This window comes from Leptonychotes weddellii, chromosome 1 (genome assembly GCF_054177405.1).
Source record: "Leptonychotes weddellii isolate Sample4059 chromosome 1, ASM5417740v2, whole genome shotgun sequence".
Classification (NCBI taxonomy): Eukaryota; Metazoa; Chordata; class Mammalia; order Carnivora; family Phocidae; genus Leptonychotes; species Leptonychotes weddellii.
In genome coordinates this window covers 5,449,829-5,464,606 of record NC_138369.1, presented here as the reverse complement: position 1 = coordinate 5,464,606, position 14,778 = coordinate 5,449,829, and the positions used below count along the sequence as shown (strand labels likewise).

At 40.2% G+C, this 14,778-nt stretch overlaps 2 protein-coding genes across 2 annotated transcripts in view; one reads left to right on the top strand and one right to left on the bottom strand.

The window, feature by feature from the left end:
• MUC16 (mucin 16, cell surface associated) overlaps window positions 1-9,530 on the top strand; it is a 55,063-nt gene extending 45,533 nt beyond the window's left edge. The window contains 4 exon segments of the mRNA XM_081805348.1: window positions 3,352-3,518; window positions 4,952-4,993; window positions 5,196-5,275; window positions 6,637-9,530. Of these exon segments, the coding sequence (XP_081661474.1) occupies window positions 3,352-3,518; window positions 4,952-4,993; window positions 5,196-5,275; window positions 6,637-6,735 (388 nt within the window). The 3' untranslated portion in view covers window positions 6,736-9,530.
• Window positions 8,961-10,777, bottom strand: MBD3L1 (methyl-CpG binding domain protein 3 like 1). The gene has a single exon (XM_031037907.2). The coding sequence runs from the start codon at window positions 9,540-9,542 to the stop codon at window positions 8,961-8,963; it is 582 nt and encodes a 193-aa protein (XP_030893767.2). The 5' UTR covers window positions 9,543-10,777.
• Window positions 10,778-14,778: the final 4,001 nt, after the last annotated feature.

Below are 14,778 nucleotides of genomic sequence, written 5' to 3'. Positions count from 1 at the left end.
ATAATATCTGTTGTATAGCTATACTACTTTTTAAAAAAATTTTATTTAAATTCAATTTAATTAACATATACTGTATTATTAGTTTCAGAGGTAGAATTTAGTGATTCATCAGTTGCATATAACACTCCGTGCTCATCGCATCACATGCCCTCCTTAATGCCCATAACCCAATTACCCCAGCCCCCAACCACCTCCCCTCCAGCAACCCTCAGTTTGTTTCCTAGAGTTAAGGGTCTTTTATAGAGGAAAACCATAAGGGGGGCTATACCATTTTGCGTTTATCCATCCATTCATTGATGGACCTTGGGTTATCTCCACTTTTTATCTATTGTGAGTAATGCTGCTATGATCATTCTTGTGTAAGTTTTTGCATCAGTTTGTGTCTTCAGTTCTCTTGGGCATATACATAGGACTGGTATTGTATGGTCATATGGTAATTCTGTGTTAACTTTTGAGGAACTACTGAACTGTTTGCCACAGAGGCTCTACCATTTCCCACTCCCACAAGCAATATATGAGAGTCCCAAACTATCCAGATTCTCAGCAACAATTTTTATTATCCTTTTTTTACTATAGTCATCCTAGTGGAGGTGAAGTGGTATCTCACTGTTGTTCCAATTTGTATTTTCCTAACAATTAGTAATGTTGAACATTTTTTCAAGTACTTATTGGTCATTTCTTATCTTCTTTGGAGAGATGTCTATTCAAGTCCTTTTCCCAGTTTTACGTTGATTTTTTTTATTGTTGAGTTATCATCATTTTTGTGTGTTCTGGATAGTAGACCTTTATCAGATATATGATTTGCAAATATGCTCTTCATTTGTTACATTGCCTTTTCACCTTCTAGGTACTACCCTTTGAAACACAATGATTTTTAATTTTGATGGCTCTTAATTTATCAATTTTTTCTTTGGTTGTTTGTGATTTTAGTCCCAAATCTAAGAAACCATTGCCTAATCCAAATGCACAAAGATTTACACCTAGTTTTTTTCTAAGGGTTTTATAATTTTATCTCTTACATTTAGGCATTTGATTTATTTTGTTAATTTTTGTCTATGTTGTGAGGTACGAGTCCAACTTCATTCTTTAGTCTGTGGATGTCTAATTGTCTCAGTACCATTTGTTAGACTATTCTTTCCCTATTATCTTGGCACCCTTGTTGAAAATCAGTTGTCCATGATTGTATGAGTTTATTTATGGATTCTAAGTTCTATACTTTTTAAAATTTTTTATTTAAATTAAATTTAGTTAACTTATATTGTATTATGAGTTTCAGGGGTAGTATTTAGCAATTCATCAGTTGCATATAACACCCAGTGCTCATTACATCATGTCCTCCTTAATGCCCGTCATCCAGTTACCCTATCCCCCACCCACCTCCTCTCCAGCAACCCTCAATTTGTTCCCTATCGTTAAGAATCTATTATGGTTTGCTTCCCTCTCTGTTTTTATCTTATTTTATTTCTCCTTCCCTTCCCCATGTTCAATTCCACTGCCTATATGTCTATCCTTATACTAGTGGCCATTGTTTTTATTACTGTAGCTTGGTAGTAAGTTTTGAAATTGGGAAATGGAGTTCTCCAGTTCTGTACTTTCTCCATATTGGTTTACCTATTTGAGGTCCCTTGCAACTCCATATGGATTTTAGAATCAGCTTGTTAATTTCTGTAAAAGAGTTAGCTGGGATTTTGGTAGGGATTGCATTTAATCTGTTGATCAAATTGGGGGGTATTTTAACAATAATACATCCCCAGTCCATGAACATGGGATGCTCTTCCATGTATTTAGGTATTTTAAAATTTCTTTCAACATTTTTTGTAGTTTTCAGTATACAAATCTCACAATGCTTTTGTTGAATTTATTCCTAAGTGTTTTGTATTTTATCCTTTGATGCTATTATAAATAGAATTGTTTTATTAATTTCACTTTAAGAATGTTAATTACTAGTGTATATAAATACAGTTGATTTTTGTATATTGGTCTTATATCCTACATTCATGCTGAACTAATAGTTTTTAGTTTTGTGTGTGAGTGTGTATTAGGATTTTCCATATTCAATATGTCGTCTGCAAATAGAGATAATTTTACATCTTTCCTTCCAATCTGAATGCCTGTCCTTTCTTTTTCTTGCCTAATTGTTTATTAAAATTACATTTATTAAAATGTAAATAAGATATGAAATGAGGGAAGACAACACTGTTTTGTCCGTGGTTTTAGGAAAAAAATTTTTAGTCTTTCACCATTGAGTATGGTTTTATCTGTGGGTTTTTCATGGATACTATTTTTCAGGTTAAGCAACTTTCTTTCTATTCCTAGTTTGTTGAGCTTTTTTTTTTTTAATAATCATGAAGGATGTATTTTCTCAAATTCTTTTTTTTTGGATGTGTGTTATTTTTCCTTTATTAATATGCTCTATTCCACTGATAATTTTTTTCAGATATTAAGCCAACCTTTTAGCTAGAGGTGAAAGATTAAGACCTTTTCAAGTATTCACACCACCCCATACACTTGTGACCTTCTAGACCTCCCCCACAAGCATCAGAGCTTTTCAAAACCCCTCAGAGACATCTTATACCCACTTTTTAAAAAGTTTTTGGCTCACCTCTTGCCTGCACCAACTCGTGGTATTGCTCCTTCAGGCAGCTGCCATGTTAAACAACTATCACTGATTGGTTTTGGCACATGCCCTGGGGATAGGCTTCCCTCACTGAAAACGCTCTGAGTCGAATAAAGACAAGCCCTGAAAATGGGGCTTTTTAAAGGAATCTGCAGACAAGTCAACCATTGAAAATTCAGTGGGAATGGGTCTTTTGGGGAACTCCAAATAAATTGTGGCTGATAGGCTGCTGGTTTTCACAGCTACCAAGTTCTCATACTGCTGGCTTTCAAAGTTATTATGAGAGCAGGATGGGAATAATGCAAGTTCTAATGCCGTAAATCTTGTTCCCTTTACCAGGATTCAGCCATTTTTTCCTTAACTAAATGATCCTCAGATTGTTGCAAGCCTTTGGTTAATTTCTAGATTTCTGAAAAAGTTTTGACCATTCTTCCCAGTGTTCTCAATGATTTTATGGATTTTTGGAAGTCCTACTGCAAACATTTCAAAAATGTTCTCCCCATGGCTTTTTATTTATAAACTAATTAAATTAAATAAAGTGAGACAGTTCCTTACCCACACTAACATATTTTAAGTGCTCAACAACATGGGGCTAATAATGACTGTATTTTTATATTGCAAACACAAATGTTTGTATCATTGTAGAAAGTTCTTTTGGACAGGACCTAGAAGCAGGGAACCTAGAAGCAGGGTAGAATTCAAGATACCCTTGTTCATCCCTTTTGCCCTTCCAGGTCTGTCCCCCACAGCAACCACACTGGGGTGGACTCCTTGTGTAACTTTTCACCATTGGCCCCGAGACTGGACAGAGTTGCCATCTATTTGGAGTTCCTGAGGCTGACCAAAAATGGTACCCAGTTGCAGAACTTTACCCTGGACAGAAACAGTGTCTTTGTGGATGGTAAGGCTTCTTGGTCATTGGGGCAGGAGTTGGGGGTCCAACCTCCCCATGTGGGGCCTTTTCTGGGAATTTGGAGACCTGGGGTTGAGTCAGCATTAAACTTTTTTAGGCTAACAGGAGGTGGCATACTCCCCCAGGCTTTATCCACCATTGAGGGAGAGGAAGGGACACCCAGTGGAATATTAGAGATACTTGCCTTCTCAGAGATAGCTCTGTAACCTCAGGCTGGTCACTTCCCCTCTCTGGAATTCTGTTTCTCATCCCTGTACTGAAAGTCACTTGGCCAGTGGTCGGTGAGGGACTCTAGTTCTGAGCTGTATGTGAACCAACCTTGCAGGCATAGGGGATAGACCTCTTTTCTCCAAGACAGGCTGTGTAAAAAAAGGACCTGTATAAAAATGGACCTGACTTGGCCCATAGGCTGTAGTTTGCCAAGTTCTGCTCTGGATCAGCACCATACAGCAGAACTTTCTGCAATGATGGAATGTTCTATATCTGTGCTGTCCAGTGCAGTAGCCACATGTGACTATTGTGTACTTAAAGTCTGGCTATTGTGACTGGCTTTTATAGTTACTGATTTTTAATGTTACCAAGGTACCAGATTTTTTATTTGATTTGATGAAAATTATTTTTAATTTAAAAAGCCACTTGTAGCTGCTCCATATTGGACAGCACATCTATAAGAAGTTGGCTGGGAATAAGTTGTACAGTAGGGTGACCTGAAACTCTCTTCCATGCCTGGTGGGTTCTGTGTGTCCCTACCCTCGTGGGGTTTATGTTGCAGTTGCAATAACAAGAATAGGCAATTGAAAAGTATTAATTATTTGGTGTGAAATAATTCATACTTGGGAGTGGTCATCAGAGAAGTCTTCCTGGACAAAATTACATTGTAGGTGAATCCTGGAAAATGAGTATAAAACAACTTGGTAAAGGAGAAGGGGTGAATGTGTTTCTGGGCAGAGAAGAGAGCATTTGAGAGGGAATTTACAAATTTAGAGAGATCCCTTGGTCTTGCCAGCTATGATAACCCATTCTCCCCCCAACCATTATAAGATGGCCCAGCCCAATTTCAGTCCTCCTTGCCCAGAGATATGAATTTGATTTATTACACTCCTTGAATGTGATAATAACCTTGGATTATGTAGCAAAGTGTCCTCATTTCTTAGAGAAAAATGGGTGAATATCATGATTTCTACTTCAACATTTCAGTGAAAATATGATGAAGCAAGGGTGGCAAGTGCTAACAATTTATACACTGGATGAAATATTGTTTTAATTGGGTGAAATATACATTGTTAAATCTAGATGATGTATGTTTATGATATTGTTCTATTTTTCTGTGTATTTTAAAAGTTTTATTTAAAAAACATAAAAACAATACAAAAAAAGCATAAAACACAGTCACATGCATTCTCCATTTCATTCACTTCCAGGGTATTCTCCCAACAGAAATGATGTCTTAACTGAGAATTCTGGTAAGCCTCAAAGAAGCCCCAGCTCAGGATGGGGAAGGAATGTCTTGATGCTGTACCTAGTCAAAGAAAACCATGTACCCAGAGTCTTGATAATGATGAAAGCTGGACAACCCATGTCAGGGACTGTTAGGCACAGTACAGGGACAGCAGGAGCCCTAGGGGAATGACAGGAGGTGGCTAACACCAGCACTTATCTCCCCAGACCTCCCCTTCTGGGCCATCATCCTTATCTGCTTGGCGGGACTCCTGGTACTCATCACATGCCTGATCTGCTGCTTCCTGGTAAGTAAGGAGGGTTGCTTGTCTTTTTACTATTGGGTTGTAAGAGTTCTTTATATTTTATAAATATATGTCCTTTGCTGGGAAAATGTTTTATGAATTTTTCTCACAGTTTGTGTGTGTCTTGCTTTTTCCTTTTTTTAATTGTTTTTTTTTACAGATTTATTTATTTATTTGAGAGAGAAAAAATGAACAGGCAGAGGGGCAGAGGGAGAGGGAGAGAGAAAATCCTCAAGCAGATTCCCCACAGAGGGCAGAGCCTGATGGGGGGCTCGATCCCAGGACCCTGAGATCATGACCAGAGCTGAAATCAAGAGTTGGCCTCTTAACCGATTGAGTCACCCAGTGCCCCTTGCTTTTTCCTTCTTTTAAACAACATAAGTCTTAGAGAAACATAAGTGAAAGTCATAATGAGATACTATGACACATGAGGATGGCTAAAATTAAAAAGATTGACTCTTACAAGTGGTGGTGAAGATGAGGACTACTGGAACTCTCAAATAGAGCTGGTGAGAAATAGCTTAGATGCATCTTTAAAGGTTACATATACCTACCCAGCCATTCTACTCCTAGGAATTCATGGAAGAGAAATATAAAATAAAATTAAAATAAAATAATCTATACAAAGACTTGTACACAAATGTTCATAATAACTTCATAAAAACTGAAAACAACCCAGAGGTCTGTCAACAAGTGAATGGATAAACAAACCATAGTCTAGCCCCACAAAGTAATACTAATTCAGCAATAAAAAGGAATAAATTATAAATGCATGCACTGACATGCATAAATCTCAAAATAGTAATATGGAGTGAAAGAAGCTGGATAACAATGAGTACATAATGTATGATCCTGCTTAAAGCAAATTGCAGAATACGAGCTAATCTACAGGGATATCATTCAGATCAGTGGTTGCCTGGGAACGAGAATGTGTTTGCAAATGGCAGGGAAGGAGGAATTACAAAGAAGCATGAGGACACTTTTGGGAATGACGAGCATTCCTTGTCTTGATTGTGGTGATGGTTCACGAAGTTATAATCAAAACTTATCAAATCGTTCGCTTTTCATGCATACAGGTCATTGTACACCAGTTACACCTCAGTTAAGCTAGAGGGTGCCTGTGTGGAGGGAGAGGGAGGGAGGGAAGAGGAGGATATGAATGGGATATCAGAGAAAAGAGTAGAAAAACAGAGCTAAAGGGAAAAGAGAAGAGAAAGAGATAAAAGAGGTACAAGACATGCATGAGAGAAAATGAAGTAGAAAAGGGTCGAGAGACACACAGGGGGCAGCAGGCATCTGTGGCTTTGGCCACCCCCATCCCTGTGGTCCCAGGCCATTCTCATGCTCTCTTCTTGCCCTCGCAGGTCGCTGTCTGCCGGCGGAAGAAGGAGGGAAACTACGAGGTTCAGCAGCACAGCCTGGGCTCTTACCTGCCACACCTGGACCTGAGGAAGCTGCAGTGAGAGCTCTGCGTGAGGCTCCAACGGAGCTTGGCTGGAGCAGGAATAAACCACATTGGTCGGACACAGTCTCTGGGCCCTTCTTGACTTGGCCCCTGACTAGTTCACAGGGGACCAAGATGAAAGGTTTTCCCTTCCACTGAGTCCTGAAGGGCAACTGCAAGTCTGTGTTTTGGTTTCATGCCATTTCGTCCCTCAGAGGCACCAGAACTGGCAAGAGACCCAGACATTGTCAATCATGTAAAATCAACATCCCACCTCAGTGCGAGGTTTCTCTTCCTAGAAACCTTGGAGCACGCCTCCCCTTGGCTCTGTGTCAGCCACCACACCCATCTCCGTTCCTCCATATTTCCCCACCCACAAAGTTCCCCTAACACTGTCTCATTCTCTGAAGCTCAGGTTCACCAGGACTTCCAGACCAGTCTGCCTCAGTGGCTCCTCTCCCCTCATGGGTCCTCCAAGATGGGAAATAATCCAAGAAGAAATGAGTGAGTCAGGAATGACTCGGCAATCAACGTTGGGACTTGGAGCTGAAATCACTAGGTATCCAGGAAGCCTCAGTCCCAGAGAAATCCCAAGGTTTGAGAGACTTAGTGTCTGCTTTTGATATAAAGATAAATAACACTCAGTGGGAAAGAAAAAATCTGAGGAAAAAGCTAGATAGTCTTTCTTCATCTTTCTCTGCACTGATTCCAGCTAGACAGAGCAGGGTCTCCCCAGCAAGCAGCCCCAGATGAGCCAGGCACGAGGCAAGCTGTGCTGTCCTGCTTTGGGTTTGCAGGAATAGTTGGCATGACCTCTACACATTTTGCAGACGACCACAGCTGAAGACACCCAAGGGCAGAGAATTCACAGCAGTGCCACCCATTCAGACTTACTTGGTGTGAGCGTCACATCCTCAGTCTTAAGCAGTCATTCTCTGAGAATGCCTTCTCTGGAAATTATAATAACGATAACAAGAGCTATCATTATTGATGCCTTAATATCTACTAAGCAACATGAGTGGGCAAACTTTCCCAGCCGTGCTCTCAATCTCTAGCCTCTGTGTGCATTGTCTCAGTTACACTCACTATCCTTGAGAGCTGCATTCCCATTTTATAGCTAATGGTATGGGGGCTCAGAAATACTAAATAACCAGGAGGGAAAAAAATTACTAAGAACCTAAATTAAACACCTCACCACACTATCTGTCAAAGAAAAAGATAAAAACACTTTCTGAAATATGGACAGACTCAACATTGACCTGCCAAAGGCCTTCAGTCAAAGAACCAGTTAAGGATGTACATCAGGAAGCATAAATGTGACCACAGAAAAGTGTAACAGGAGTCATGAGGAAAAGAAAAAATTCAGTGTATCTAAATCAGAATTAGTTTTAAAACGAGATGTTAAAACACATTCTAAAATTCCAGATGAGTACTTCCTGGAAGAATAGAGGAGAGAAGATTCAATTTTAAAATAACCCATTTTTAGGAAAGATAGAAATACTACAAATATTATTATTTTTTAATAACTCATTCTCAGAAACTGATGAATCCATGAGACAGAAGTTAAGTAATGATGAAAAGGATTTGAATATTACCACAGGTTGCTCAAGCAAATTGACAATTAAATCCCAATGAGCAGTAGCTCAGTGATAGATTAATGATGCTGAAAAGAGTCTCTCTTGACATCATGATCCCCAAAATGGCACATCAGTTTTCATGAATCAAATTTCCAACATATAGAGATATTTTAAAAAGTGAGAAGTCTGGTATTTCCTTGTACTGAACTCTGAATTAACATGCAACAAAGAACAGAAAAATAGAGACCTACAAACAGGTATCTTCTTTGAGAACATTAAAAAAAATATCATGTTGGATTCTGTTGGAATATTAACACTAAAACAACAGTCCATTTCGACCAGGCATGTTTTACCCTGACTGTGAGGGCAGAACACTAAATAATCGCATGACTTTGATCACTCTCTGTTGACTTTAAAATACAAATAACATACAAAGTAAGGGAAGATAACAGCACCTCATGGAGAGGAAAGATCTCTTTTCTCTTCTCGCCTGAAACCCAATCTTGCAGTTGAAAAAGATCACTGTCTCTATTGTCTATGTCACACAAAATAATTTAATACAAGAAAAGTACTGATACATATTAAAGTTTTGAGGGCTCGGAGCACGAAGACACCATGGACACTGCAAAGAGACGTTAATAAAGTGCCCTGCGCCATTTCATCTGCCCTAGCTTCTCTTTTTTTCATGGTGTTTTTCAGGCTGTCCTTCTTGGCCCCTCATTATCTCTGCCTCTCTAGCAAGTCTGTCTACAGCCAGTGCTGTGGCCAACCTTTCTCTTGCTGTCTTCACTTTCCTTTCCTGTTTCCTGATATCTTCCGCAGTCACCAGAAATTGTTTGCACAGGAGCTGTGGGATACCCAGATCAACTCCTGAAGACCCAGCAGGGATGGGCATGGGGCTGGAGTTCAGACTACCTGCAAGAACACCTGGCAGATATTCACCTGTGCACCTAGGTTCAAGTTTTTGCAAGGCTTTGGCAAGATCCAAAGTGCTTAATGGTTCCCCTGTGCTGCTGCAGGCCTGGAGACCTTGTAGCCTCTTCTGCCAGCACACCTGTTGGGGCTTGTCCAGGGTTTCCTCCCAGTGATGGCATCTGACCTCATTACCAGGATGGGATGTAATTCTAGTAACTGGCCTCTTGAATATGTAACTGGACATCCTCAAAGGGATCGAGACACTTAAGCAAGACTTTGGTTTGGATTGGTTTCCACAATCATGTTGCTTCCTCTGTGGAGTCTTGACCATCATACTTCTTTTGCTTTTACTCTATAAAAATAAATCATGAGATTGGTTTAAAATTGGTGTAAAATGGTTTAAAAGGTTGCCTTCTTAGGAGCATGGTATCGGTTATCTTGTACTTCCACCTTCCTTCTCTACCTCTGGGGATAGATCTGACCTGTGTCCTGGGATGTCATCAAATAGACTTGGATCAAAACCAGAAAGTTCAAGGTCAAAATTCAGGACCTACTCCAGATCATTTCTCCTTCACCATCTTGTAAGATCCTCTCTTTTATGATTTATTCTCACTTGTCCTTGTCACTCTCAACCATACAATTCCCGGTCTTCCCCCCTACCCCTGGACACACAGTGCCGAGTCTTTTTCTAAATCTCCAGCCCCACCATCCTTCTGTGTTAGGTGACTATTCATTTGGTCGACCTGTTGACCACTTGGCTTTCAGAACTTAAACCAATAGTGAAATTATCATCTGCCCTGTTCTTAGCAACTCACTCCCATATCCCAGACATTTACATCAACCAACAATGTCATGGTAAAAAATAATTCAGAAAACATATTCACCCACCACAAATTCCTGATTTTCAGTTTTCACTCAAACACTTATACAACAGTTACCTGTCCCTCAAGATTGGAAGTGATGCCAGATCACCATATCCTCACCTTACTTTCTCTCCTATTCCTACCAATCCTGGATTCCATGGTCTATGATCTCAATAATTCCCTTGGAATAATTCAGAATTCCTTAACACTTATCATATCTGCCTTGTAAAATTTCAAATCTGGAAGACCCTCATTATCCACCATGCCATAGCTACTGCTAGTCTTTGGTACCACTATAAATCCAAAATCATCTGCATCCACTGCAAAACATCCATAATGCCTGGAAATTTTACTTGATTTTTTATGTGTTGGCATATTTATTCCTTGGCTTTTCACAAAGCTTCCTTACGTTTTACTGCATACATATCCAAGATCCCTTAACTTGCCTGATATTTCACAGAGAAATGGTTCTTTCCACTCCTTCCCTTTCGTTGTGGATCACTGAGAAAAAGTCATCTACATCCTGTGCCTCTGGGGCCTCATCTTCAAGCACCTCCTCAGACCACCCCACTCTTCCATCTGCCCTCACCATTCTGTGGGTGCTTCCTTGATAAGGTCACAATGACTCCTGTGTTACTAGACCCAGTAGGAACTTTTCAGTATTCATATGACAAGATCTTTAAGTGGAAAACTTACAGATATGTTTGCAACAACTTAGATATGTGAACCCTATTTTACATCTGTGAATAGTGTACAATCTAAATACAAAGCAGATACATCCGACAAAATTCAACTTACAAAATGAGACTGTGTTGTAAGTGGAAAGTGCTGGATTTCTGATACACAGCACACAAAAAAAATGTAAACTATCTCTATTAATTTTTACATTGATTGCATGCACAGGTAAAAATATCTTGGTTATAATGTTTTAAAATATATTACTAAAATTCATTTCATATGTTTGTTTTTATCTTTTTAAAGGCGGCTACTAAATTTTAAAAATTCCATATTATAGAGTGCTTAGTGGTCCTATTGACAGCCCTGATCAAGCCGTGCGTAAAAATAAAGCCCAGAGCAAAATGACTGGGAAAAATTTTCCCAAGGAGAGGAGTCTACCTCCACCCCATAGCAAGATGCAGCATGTATACACACACACACACACACACACACACACTCACACACACGGTTGATGTCCCAGAGTACCACCATTACTTCTCAAACGCCATGAGGTTGCACTCCCACAGAGTCCAAACTGGACTTGATCTCAAGAGAGAAGTCAGAAGTCCATATAATTTACCATTTAGGGAGAGCCAAACCAGAGACTATGCATAAAAATATTTTGTGGGTTGCCCATCATCGGCTTCTATTATAAATTCAATTTGTTTGGGAAACTCTTCCAGGTAGGGTCATTTTAAAAATACACAGTAAATGTAAATAACAATCACTCTAGCCAATAAATGAAATTGAGAGGATAGAACACAAATATTATCATTATCAAATCACTACTGGATTTGTGAGTCAGTCAGGGAACAGATGAGATTGGATTAATTAGGTGACTCTAATTGCACGGCCATAATATTGATCATATTACGCTAGGACTTCTGAAACATGGCAGCCCTCCCAACTACTTAACCACCAAAGCCCACCAACCAGACAGGTTGTTGCTGGCAAATCCCCTCTGACAACACCTGGAGGATTTTCCCCAACATCCCACTCTGCCACTGCATTCTTCTACCTGCTACAGGCCAAGGAAATATTTTCTCCAAGGTTCATGCTCTGTGTGTGTGTGTGCCAAGCTCTGGGGGTGACCCTTCTCTCCCAGGTGAAGAGAAGGATTGAGGTGCAAGCCCTGGGATTGGACAAGAACTAAGATTTGCTGACACAGAAAAGAGAATCTATAGTGTGCAGGGTCAGCAGAGTCCAAGAAGCCCCAGTGATTCCTGGATAGAATCAGAGAAGAGGATGTCAGACGGAGCAGGTATGTTTGGGTGTGAGTTTGCTTGGGAATATCAGGAGGATGTGCGTAACATAGGTAATGCATTCATAAATGTCTTTCATTCATATATCCATCCTTTGTTATGGAGTACTTTCTACATACATTAAGGCACTAGTTCTTGCCCTCTGGAGTTTACAAAGTCAGTGCCAGACGAATTTATAAATTGTATTTATAATATACAGATACAGCACTTCAGGTATGTTAGGTGTTCCAAGCATTTTTCAAACATTAACTCCTTTAATAACTCTCCATGACCTTACAAAGTAGGTATTCTTGTTATTATGCCAATGACAGATGGAGAAACTGAGGCACAGACAAGGTAAGTAACTTGCCCAAGGTCAAATATCTAGTAAATGATAGAGCTGGAACCCAGGCCTGTTTTGAGTGGTATTCTGTGCTATGTCCCCTTCCTGTAATTCTCATTTCTGAGTTTATTCATCATATACATGTGTCACCAACCCACAGGTGTTACAGATATAATCTCATGTACACCTGGTGATGTCAAAAGGAAGTAGTTACTAGCATGAACCCCAATGTGCAGGTTGGGAGAGTGGAGAGGCTCCCAGTGGCGCAAAGGCTTTTCCAGGACGGGGAACTGACAGAGAAAAAAAGAGGACTGAACTCAGCTCTGTCCCCTCCAAGCTGGGACCCTGGTTACATTCTCAGCGTGTGGTGTGGCGAGCTGTGGTGGATATTTGTGTACAGTTATGGAGATAACACAGCCAAGTAGGGTAAGCAGTCAATGGTCTAGTGGAGGCTTTGGATAGGTTTCAGTGAAGGAAGGGGCCCAGGAAATGGAATCTTGAAGGAGCAACCTCATTTCCTTGGTGACAGAACCCAAAAGAATTCTGGTCACCAGGCACCCACATTCTAGAGACAGCCCCTCATCCAGTTCACTTGACCAGAGATGCTCAACAGAGTAACATGTATGTGGTCCCGTCATTTTCCACTTTCCAAGGCTCTGGCCTCAGGAGAGCCAAGAGTGAGAACTTTATCAGTCGCTGTAGACACTGGCTCAGCCCTTACTTCTAACACCTCTGGCCATTCGGCACAGGGTACCCTAAGGTAACACAAGGCAGCCCAGGACAGGTCAGTCCAGGCCAGGCCACAACTGTGATCCCACCAGGGCAGCCCCACACCCTTTACCCCTTCCTGTGTGTGGTGGGGGGATAAGGCAGGAAATGAGGAGGGGTGTCTTCCTGGGCAGGAGCAAGTTGTTAGGTGTGGGAAACCTGGCAATCTGTCATGTCCATAGCGCAGCTCATGGCTAGCAGGATGGAAATGTAAGTTCCCCTGGGACGCATTTAAATCCGAAAAACTCTTAAAGAGTAACTGGGGAGGAGGCTTCGGGGGTCTGCTTAGACAACACCACAGGAGGAAATGTGGACCCCCAGTTCTGCTCCCAAGATCCAGCACAGAGGAGCATCTGCATAGATCTCCAGCCAGAGAGGGAACAAGATGACACCTTGAGGTTTGGGATGTGGGTAGAGGTCCTTGGTACCAGAACTTACATTTGCCTGGGTGGCTCAGTTAGTTAAGCATCCAACTCTTGATTTTGGCTCAGGTCATGATCTCGGGGTCCTGGGATAGAGCCCCACCTCAAGCCCCGTGTGGAGCTCTGAGCTCAGCAGAGAGTCTTCTTAAAGTTTCTCTCCCTCGGCCCCTCCCCAACCCATATGCATGTGCCCTCTCTCGCTGTCTCTCTCTCTCTCAAAAATAAATAAATAAATCTTTAAGAAAAAAGAAAAATTTCGCTTCCTTGTGAATTTGAGAATCAACGTCTTCATCTAAAAATTACATTATGGTTCTATTCTAACTTTATTACATTGAATCAAATATTTGGGGTGAAAATGAATTCTTTACAATATTATAAACCATTGATAAATACAGTTTATTTTTATTTAATCATGGATTTTATTTCCTTTTTAATGTTTTATCATTTTTTTCATATTATCTATTGCATTTGTTTTAGAATTTATTGACGTTATTATTGTCATTATTACCTTACTTCTGATTGCTTTGAGCATATGCGCTGCCAAAGTGAGCGCTACTTCTGATTGCTTTGAGTTTATTTTCCTCTTCTTTCTAAAATTTCTTGAGGTGGGAACTTAGATTAATGATTTCAGACATTTCTTCTTTTCTAATGTAAGCATTTAGTGCTATAAATTCCCCTCTAGGCACTGCATTATCTGCATGCCACAAATTTTGATATGTTGTGTTATTTTCATTTTTTTTTAATTTAAATTCAATTAGCCAAGGTATAGTACATCGTTAGTTTTTGATATAATGTTCAATGATTCATTAGTTGAATATAACATGCAGTGCTCATCATATCACCTGCTCTCTTTAATTCCCATCATCCAGTTACCCCATCCCCCCACCCACCTCCTTTTCCACAGCCCTCAGTTTGTTTCCTGGAGTCAAGAGTCTCATATGGCTTGTCTCCCTCAATGATTTCTTCCCATTCAGTTTTCCCTCCCTTCGCCTAATTTCCTCTGCACTATTCCTTATGTTCCATGTATGAGTAAAACCGTATGATAAATGTGTTTCTCTGATTGACTTATTTCACTCAGCATAATACCCCCCAGTTCCATCCATGTTGATGTAATTTCATCTTTTTTAGAATTTCATTTGAGAGTGCCTATTGAACCATAAATTACTTATAAATGGGCTGATTAATTTCCAGTTATTTGGAGACTCTCTTGTTATCT

What these genes read in the sequence shown, in the direction of transcription:
- MBD3L1 (XM_031037907.2), bottom strand. Translation starts at nt 9,542, where the DNA reads ATGATGGTCAAGACTCCACAGAGGAAGCAACATGATTGTGGAAACCAA.